At 34.9% G+C, this 10,058-nt stretch overlaps 1 protein-coding gene across 1 annotated transcript; it reads left to right on the top strand.

Moving 5' to 3' along the window:
* The first annotated feature begins 1,227 nt into the window (after nt 1–1,227).
* On the top strand, nt 1,228–8,817 carry LOC132267119 (protein DETOXIFICATION 40-like). Its single transcript, XM_059768182.1, has 7 exons — nt 1,228–1,737; nt 2,281–2,912; nt 5,589–5,645; nt 5,728–5,966; nt 7,781–7,899; nt 8,306–8,392; nt 8,516–8,817. The coding sequence occupies exons 1-7, from the start codon at nt 1,402–1,404 to the stop codon at nt 8,585–8,587; spliced, it is 1,542 nt and encodes a 513-aa protein (XP_059624165.1). The 5' UTR covers nt 1,228–1,401; the 3' UTR covers nt 8,588–8,817.
* Nucleotides 8,818–10,058: the final 1,241 nt, after the last annotated feature.

Raw genomic sequence — 10,058 nt, 5'->3', positions numbered from 1 at the left:
AGTTCGTTGATGGTTGGTGGTTGGGGGTCGGTCGTGGACCGTCGCGGCGCCGGCGATGACGGTCGTGAGCAACTTGGCTGTGAAATTCCTCGGCCGATCGTCGTCGGTAGCGGTAGAGTCGGGCTGCTGAATGGGCAGAGGGCGACGCCGTTTTGGGTAAGAGTAAGGGGCATGGTGGGAGAGGTAGGGTTAATCTCTCTTGCGGCTCACCTTTGTTTGGGGAGCCAAGGTAGAAGCTGGAGGCAGTGGCAATTGTGGTGAAGAAACCGGCTGAGATCCGCTCGGCGACGGTTGAAGAATCCGGCTGAGATAGCGAATCCGTTCTGATGAGAGAGAGTGGACCGGCGGCTGAAGCTTGAGAGAGACAACGATCTGCTCGGCGACAATTGAAGAAGCCGGCTAAGATCGCAAACCCATTCTGATGAGAGACAGTGGGCCGACGGCTGAAGCTTGAGAGTTGAGAGCGATTTGATTATGAACTGGGGTGGAGCTGGGCGGTGGGTGGTGGGTGATGGAACTGGGCGGTGGATGAGTAGTGTTCATAATGGTAGGGGAGGTGGCGGCGACTTGTATGACGGAGAAGATGGTGTCGCGAATGTTCTCCGGAAAGATGGGTTCATTGCCGATTGCTAGAGAGAAGAAGAGTACGGAGAGAGAAGGGGCATCGGTTCAACAAAAAAAAAATTAAAAACTTGCCACGTTGGACAGCCACGTATGACAGTTGGTGAGTGTTCAGGTGCAAAATGGTCGGGTCGTAGCACCGCTCTTTAAGTTAAGTTCTTTAATATATATATATATATATATATATATATATTTTAAATCCCGTGTGCAACTGAAAGCATTTTAAGAAATAATAAATACACATATTATAAAATTAGAAACTGACAAATAAGAATAATAATTTTTAATTAGAATAAATTCAATCTTCCTATGTAATTTTTTTATTTATTATTTTTTAATTTTAAAATTATAAATTATGTATGTATTTATAATTAGATCACATCAATCATTAATAAGAGTAACCTATTCACAAGTATTGTTAAATAAAAAATTGTTCCTTTTAAATTGAACCCACTTATGCGATGGATCGCCGCTACCTTCTCTCATATTTGGGATGCCAAGTTGGGTGAAAGAAGCATTTTTCCTTGATTTTTTTGATTAAATGGAAAGTAAGAAAAGCAAAAGTGAAGTAAAAGTAACTATATTTACACAAAATAAATAAATAAATAAATAAGGGATAGTAAAAGAATGTGGACTGCAATAAGGTCACATGAAAGTAAAGTCAAGTCTGAATAAACTATATTGCCATTTTCCTTCCTATACACTATATGTGTGTGTGTGTATAAAAAATAAAATCTAGACAACACTCCTCCTTATACTCAAAAGTCTGGAGTGAAAAGCATGGAATCTGAAGATGGACTCCGCCAACCCATCTTACAGTCAGCACAACCGCCACCATCGTCGTCCGAATTGCCATCGAATGTCTATGAGTCTAACTCCGAACTCGAAAAGATATTGTCAAACATCGAATTACCTTACTTGAAGCGTCTAAGATTGGCCAGTTGGATCGAACTTAAGATCCTCTTTAAGCTTGCTGCACCGGCAGTTTTGGTGTACTTGATCAACAACTTCATGTCCATGTCCACTCGAATCTTCTCCGGTCATATTGGCAATCTTGAGCTCGCCGCCGCCACTCTTGGCAACAACGGCATCCAACTTTTTGCCTACGGCCTCATGGTATACACCCCTCTCTCTCTCTCTCTGTATCTAATTATCTATACCCAAATATATACATACATATATACATATATCTATATATGTACAAAAGTATGCCGTTTATGCATATATATATATATGCGTATATCATATATATATATATATACACACACGATTACATATACACGTGTGTGTTGGGCCTGTTGTCTATCTAGTATGATTAGTATCTAAAAATGTTGATATATATGTAAAAAAATCAATTTACTGAAGAGGATTTTAGTACTTGCACAAATGAGTATGCAGAAATCACTTATTTTATTGTTGGGATAATTATATTTGCCTTTCTTTTAGATTGTTTAAATAGTATTCTTTATGTAATTTTTTTTGGTTTCAAATGTAATACTGACCATTCTTTTGTCATTTTTGTTTATGTTCAAAATTTACTTAAAATCTAAAAATATCATTAAAAGGCTTAAAAATATTATTTTATCCATATATTTGAACTAATAAAAGTACAATTAATGTAAGAATAGTTAATGTTACTCTATTATTCTGCGGTTGCAGCTTGGAATGGGCAGTGCGGTAGAGACATTGTGTGGACAAGCTTATGGGGCCCACAAGTACGACATGCTAGGAGTCTATCTCCAAAGAGCAACGATCGTCCTCACTCTGACAGGGATCCCATTAACGGTGATCTATGTGTTCTCAAAGGAACTGTTGCTGTTACTGGGCGAATCGACGGAGGTGGCAACGCAAGCGGCAATATTCGTCTACGGTCTCATCCCACAGATCTTCGCGTACGCCATCAATTTTCCAATACAGAAATTCTTGCAATCACAGAGCATAGTGCGGCCCAGCGCGTACATATCAGCGGCTACACTTGGGTTGCACCTATTGTTAAGCTGGGTGGCGGTGTACAAGATCGGGCTGGGCTTGATAGGTGCATCACTGGTGTTGAGCTTGTCGTGGTGGATCATAGTTGGGGCCCAGTTTGTTTACATACTGATGAGTGATACGTGTAAGGCCACGTGGACTGGGTTTAGATTTGAAGCTTTTTATGGGCTTTGGGATTTTCTGAAATTGTCTTTTGCATCTGCGGTGATGCTGTGCTTGGAGACGTGGTACTTTCAGATACTAGTGTTGATTGCTGGCCTGCTTGAAAACCCTGCCTTGTCTTTGGACTCTATCTCTGTCTGGTAAGAACTAAAAATTTCACTTTTTAGGTTTCTATAAATGTTTTTCGTGCCTAGTTTAAAAGCAACCACACAAGTCATGAATAGACTTGTAGTAGTATCTCCGTCTTATTATAATTATCCATCGTATGATATAAAATATTATAAAATGTTACTCGTCTAAGATATAAAATGTTACTCCGTATAAGTTTTTCTACTTAAAATAAAAAATAATAAATAAAAAAAAGTTAAAGCGTGTTTTGACATCAGTAGGGCCTGTGTTTACTTGAATTTCGATAAAAAAAGAAAAATAAAATAAAAAAGAAAAAAGAAAAATAAAAAGGACACAAGTCGTGGTGGGTTCCAAATATTTGTATGTCCCACCATTGTTTGTGCCTAAATCATTTCATGGGACTTGGCACTTTAAACTCTTACAACCTCCACTTTATTAGGGTGAGATATCTTTTGATAGACACAATAATGATAGTCAGAGTGGGACAATTGCCCAACTTTTTCATTATTAATAATTTAAATATTAATTTTTTTATAATTTTAAACCGTATTGTACTCTTAAAAATATTTTTTTTTCAATTCAAAATTCAAATCGATCGTTCATTCTCTAACTGAAACCCATGTTTTTTTCCTCCTCAATTGAGCCTTGACAAATTTTTTAAAAATCAATATTCTTTCTTGGTAGAGTTACTCCTCAATTGAGTCTTGACCCATCATCTCATTCTTTCTTGGTAGAGTTACTACCCTGTATATATATACACACACATATATATATACACACACACATATATTTGGGTCTTTGGGCTGAGAGTCTGATTCCTTCCAGGTACGGTAACTACCCTACAATTTGAGTCGAATATCACATTCCTCCAAGGTAGAGTTCCCACTTTACATATTTGAGTACAGCATCTATCAAGTAACATGAGCCACTTAATAATAGAGGGGGTTCAGGTATATATTTTATTAGTTACATACATATATTAACCACTTCCTTTATGGGTGGCAGTTAATTTTTGCAAGGTAAATCAAACATTTGTTTTTATCTATCTAAATATTTATAAAATTTCTATAGCATTAATTTAAGAAGATATTTTTAAAATTTGGAATGAGGAAATTTTAGGGACATTCGATAAAAAAAAAAAACAAAATACTGCATGTTCAAAACTCTCTTGTGATCATTTAAGGAATTTTCAATTAAAATTGTAAGTTTTTGTGATCATTTAAAAAACCATTTTGGTCAAAAGGTTACCTTTGGAATCAAAGTTCTTGCGTCGTAGCAGCTAGGATAGCTGTCCCATTTTAGACTGGTCTCTATTGGCCTAACAATGTGAATATTGCTATTTTAAAGAACAGTTGTCTACTGTTTTTGACTATTTTTATGTCAAAAATTAAAAATTAATAAAAAAAATAAAATTGAAGGTCTTAGTTTTTGTTATGATTTAAAAAACAACTCTTCTTAAAAGAATATTTTTCAATTAAAGTTCTTACCTGTGACTTTTTTTATCCGATAAAGTTATGTAAATTATGATTGTGGATCAAATATGTGGTTTCATATATGTTTGAATTCTCGATAAATACATTTATGAATCCGAGCTGGCAGAATTTTGTCAGATACGGAACAATCATTGCACATAGTGGAGGAATACAGACACGTGTAAAGATTGCAATCCTTTGGATGATAACACTATATACATGAATCCACCCTAGTTTTTGTTCCAAGTGGCCTTGGGATGATGCGTCCTCCGATGATTGTGTTTTCGTGTGACGTATGATGTTTCGCTTTGGCGCGTTGATCAAGTTGGACGTGGTCTGATAGACTTTGTTGCGCGCAGGAGGGCCCTATAACACATGGAATTGATTAGTTGGGCCTCCAGTCAATTCCTTGTTAATAAAGCTGTCCTTCCCATGGGCTCTATATGTTTGCCCAAGCCCCACAATGACTGGCAGTGTGCATCAACGGCACGTATCTCAGCTTCCGGTAGGGATTGCAATTAGCCGGACGGATCTCCGCTCATTTATAACGACTTTGGCAGCCATTTAGTTTATTAATGACTTTGGCAGCTTACGAACTAAGAACGTTCATATCCTTAATTTTATGTTAAATTATTGATTATTCATTTTATATAATTTTTTTTAATAATTATATAATTGTATTTAAGAAAAAAAAAAAAATTTAAAAAGAAAAAAAATTCTAAAACTAAAAGGGGCTGGACGAGTGCGAGTAAAAAAGTTAAAAGGCACTGGATAGAGTAGAAACGCTCCCTATTTAGGCGGTTTTGGATTAGGACGGGCCGGGAGTTTCTAAACGGTTGTGGGGGTGGGAGAGGGTACATCCGCCCAAAATCGTAAATTTTTTTTATTACTAATATACCCTACTATTTTGCTCTTTTTCAGTTATTACTAAAAAAAAAAATTATTATTACCCCCACCCTTATTTTCTGGGTCCGTCCCTAGCTTCCAGTCTTCAAATGTAATGTGAAGTGGTCTGTGTTATTGTCGTGTAGATCTTTTGGTCTTTGATTAGGATATTCGTAAAACTGGATAAAATAAAATCCAAAAACACTTAAAAAAAAGGGAAATTAAACTACTATCAATGGAGATATTATTATTTTTGTTTGGCATATTAATAGTATGCTAGTACTTGTTTAAATAAAGGGTTTAATAACGCATGTCTTTAATTTCCTGCAGCATGGCGATTAATGGGCTACTGTTCATGGTTTCTGTTGGGTTCAACGCAGCTGCCAGGTGAGTCGTTGAGCATAAATATATTTAAACTTTTTTTTGAGGATTGAATGAAGTGATTGATCGATGAATTATTTGGAAACAGTGTAAGGGTTAGCAATGAGCTTGGAGCAGGAAACCCCAAGTCTGCAGCATTCTCCGTTGTGGTGGTGAATTTTGTTTCATTCATAATTGCTGTGGTGGAAGCTATGATTGTGCTAGCGTTGCGCAACGTCATCAGCTACGCCTTCACCAGCGGTGAGTCTGTGGCTGAGGCCGTCTCCGAACTCTGCCCCTTCTTGGCGGTCACTCTCATTCTCAATGGTGTCCAACCAGTCTTGTCTGGTAAGACCTTAACTCACCACTTTATAAACAATATAATACAAATTGGAATATTGATCGATTATACACACACCCACACACGCAAGTTATAAATATATAATGTAGTAGACTTGCAGTTGTTTTGGATCATACATATGCATACGTATTAAATATACATGCACTAGTGATGAATATTTTTTGTAGCTAGCGAGACATCTGACAAGCTAGCTGAACTTTGTGCTGATGTCTCGAATGTTAGAGCCGGTGATAGATTGCTTTTGTTTTTTTTTTCTTTGATTTTTTGTTCTTTTCCCCTCGAAAACTTATCTAAAAGATCAGCCTGGCTTCTTGTAAATTTGTAATCGGTGGTGGGACTCACCACTCCAGAGTGATCCGTTGGGGCCAAATCAAGTAGTGTTTTACATCATGACGATCAATCTCTACAGCGTATCCCGAGTATCCCAAAAAAAAAAAAAAAATTGATTCAAATATATTATTATTATTTATTTTGGAGGGTTAAACAAACTCATATATTCATACATCCATACTCGACACTCTTCTTAAAAAATAAACTTGATTTTAGTATTTAATTAATCAGTTTAAGTATTTGTCTTACATAGTGAATGTGGGTATTTAGCATGTTAGTAAGCAGTAAATTATCTTAATGAGAATTAATATATGAGGGTTAGTGTGATGGTGAAGGTTGTGCAAAATCAAGGGTGATGAGAGTTAAGACTAAATGATTATGTTAGTGAGAGTTATACCTGCTAAATATTATGTTAGTGGGAGTAGTTGGTGTAATTGGGCATTGAAATGTAATTGGTTACATGTGTCTTAGAGCCAATATAAATTCATATATTATACCTATTTTAAGTGAGTAGAAGAATAAGATGAATTTGCAGAAGTGAAATAATTTTCCAAGTATTTCTTTATATTCTCTTCTCTTTCTAAATATTATAATATTGTGTGTATGTATCTAGGCCACTATTTTTAACAAAGTGGTATCAGAAAAAAAGCCAACACCTACTTCCCGATTGACAAGTTTGCACTAATTAAACTATTGCCTATTTGATAACTGATACAAATATTCATACAATACATTTATTTTGAAAATGTGACACCACCTATTTTATTATCTCCATGAGATAGTAGAAATAGATTTGCATGGTGTAAAGCATCAAGTTATCGTTGTTTTTGTATAGGATAAGTCTTTCTTTATCATGTTATTGGCAAAAGAAAGGATTTGTTTTCTTTATTATAAAATCGCATTCACAGTCATTTCGGAGTCAGGTTCAAACATCATTCTTAATTTGATAACCTCTATCTAAAGCTTTAACAGTAGTCTAAATCACATCAAGATTTGAGATAAAGAAGCATCACCCACCAACCTGTTGGAAAAAGAACATAGCAGCAATGACCGCCCAACATTAAGATATATTATTTGTTGCCTTTTGGAGGGTAGTACATAAATTGCTACATCTCACTGCAACGCCAACACTAACACCATGAGAATCACATGAACGGCCGAGTACTGTTAATTCTTTGTTGTCTGATGATGTGTTCTACTGTAATCAACTTTTGATGGATGATCAATATTTGTTCTTGCCTATTCAAATTGTATTTATAACTTCTATTATAGATATATTTCATAAAAACAACTTTGAAAAATAATTTAAATTTTATATACCACCACTGTTAATTAATATAACTGCAATTTTTTATTTTTTGAAAATTAACACTGCAACTTTTCCTAGCGCAAATATATATAAATATATATATATATTTGTACAAATTACAGCGCAAAATATCCGCTAACAGATTGGTTTGAATAATTGAAGGTGTGGCTGTTGGGTGTGGATGGCAAGCATTTGTGGCATATGTGAATGTGGGATGTTATTACGTGGTAGGAATTCCTCTTGGTTGTCTTCTTGGCTTTAAGTTCAACCTTGGTGCTCAGGTATATATATATATATTACTGTAGTTGCCTCTTTGTTTAATTCATATATATATATATATATATATATATATATATATTTGCATATGATATTTTGATATCATGCATGTATATTGCATCTTTTGTCTACACCCCATGTGCATATTTGCTCGAGGGAAGATAAAGAATGCAACTTCCAGTAAACCAGTTCAACAAATTAAAAGGAGAAGTAATTAAACATGGTCAATTAATTTTTAGAATTTACTTACACGAATTTGCCCATATTTAAAAACAAAGAAATTAATAAAAAGGAAAATTAATAACAATCCTTTTTTTTTTTTTTTTTTTTTTTTTTTTGTTGAATAATAAGCATCCTTGAATGTAAAGGAAAATGAATGTTTTTATTTTTGTATTTTATGTGCGTGTGTAGGGTATATGGTCTGGGATGATAGGAGGAACAGTGATGCAAACCGTCATCTTAATTGTGGTGACATATCGTACCGACTGGAATAAAGAGGTATATATATATATATAATTTAACAAGTTGGTCCAAATTTTGCAACAATATTCTTCTATTTTTTTCGAAATTAATTTTGCAACAATAATATTTAATTTAAGGATTTGGTTTGTTGGATTTCAGGTGCAGAAAGCTAGGGCGCGTTTGGACAAATGGGAAGACGTCAAAAAACCACTTCTACGGAATGGTTCGTAAAAACCACATAGGTGGGTGGGAGTGAGAACCCTCCATTGTTTATATCAGCCATGCTGCTGGTTCAACCTTTAAGACTCTGATCACAGGATTTTAACCATAATTGTTTCCCATTTGCCTTTTTTGCCTATGCTGTATACTCATAGAAGTGGTGTTTAATTTTTATTTTTTTATTTTATTTTATTTTTTATGAGTGGAGTTTAATTTTGAGAAATAAGCTACTGCTTTCTTCACTGTCGTCTGATTCTCAAAACAACAGTCAAGGCTCCAAAATCTTGAGTTGTGATCTTTGTAGTACAACATTGGAGCGTGCGTCATATTTTTCTGTTAATTGATCTCAATGCGCAAAGGAGGTTATCGATTTCATTTATGTGAATAGCCATATAAGGGTTAGGAAATAAGGGGAGTGACTTTACTCAAGTCATAAAGGCAAACAAAAGGACAATCACTTCTGTGTAAATTTTTTATTTTATTTTTTGAATGGTGAGTACAAAGGTAGAACAATCCAAACCCAAGAGGATTGGGGTCAGCGAGAACTACAATGATTACAAAAGGGCTAGTCAATACCGAGACTAAGAGCCCAAGCCCAAAAAAGAGAAAAGGCAAAAGAAAAATAAAAAACATTAGGATCAAACACAACATTTTAATTTTCAAAGGTAAATTCTAGTGACGAAAAAAAAAAAAAAACAGAGGTTAAATTTTAGGAGTGACAATTCGTGTTGGCGGGTCGTGTTCGAGTGGTGTCAAAGTATGAGTATTATGTTATATGGGCCGACATGAACACTACAATTATTATTCGCGTCAAGAAACTCTCATATGAAAATGATACGATTATCACACTAGTAACACAACGCGATTATTATTCGTGTCAAGAAACCCTAATACGAACAGAACACGATTATTATACAGGTAACACGACACGATACGCATAACCTATTTAATAAATGGGTCAAGGCTTAACTCGACAAGAGATGTTAAGTCATTTATAACACGAACACGACACGTTTATTCAACACATTTAGTTAAACGAATCATTTTTAATACGAACACAACATGTTTATTAAAGACGTTCAGTTAAGCGGATTATAAATGTGTTGATACATTAAATATGAACAAGACACGTTTAATTACTATCTCAATTCGGGTCGACACGATTACGACATGAACATAATTATGTCAAATCCAAACCCATTTATTTCGTGTTATGTTAACTATCGTGTGACATATTGCCAACCCTAGTATATCCAGTAGACACAGAGGAATTTTAGTTCCTAATTAACTATGTTATATTATTAGAGAGAATGCTCAATTTTATGGATAAGTACCGAATAGAGGTGCCCTTGATCCATCAAATATCAAGACTATATCGGAGTACATTTTTATTTCTTGATTTTTACAAGAGAAACTTTGAACTTAAACATAGTTGGTTATATATTAGGTAAATTGCAAAAAAATCTCATGTACTATCGATATA

The sequence above is a fragment of the Cornus florida genome, unplaced genomic scaffold (assembly GCF_030987335.1).
Source record: "Cornus florida cultivar Cherokee Brave unplaced genomic scaffold, ASM3098733v1 CherokeeBrave_3.0.0_Hap2_Chr01, whole genome shotgun sequence".
NCBI lineage: Eukaryota > Viridiplantae > Streptophyta > Magnoliopsida > Cornales > Cornaceae > Cornus > Cornus florida.
The sequence above is the reverse complement of the archived record's forward strand: the minus strand, read 5'-3'. Positions and strand labels throughout refer to the sequence as shown.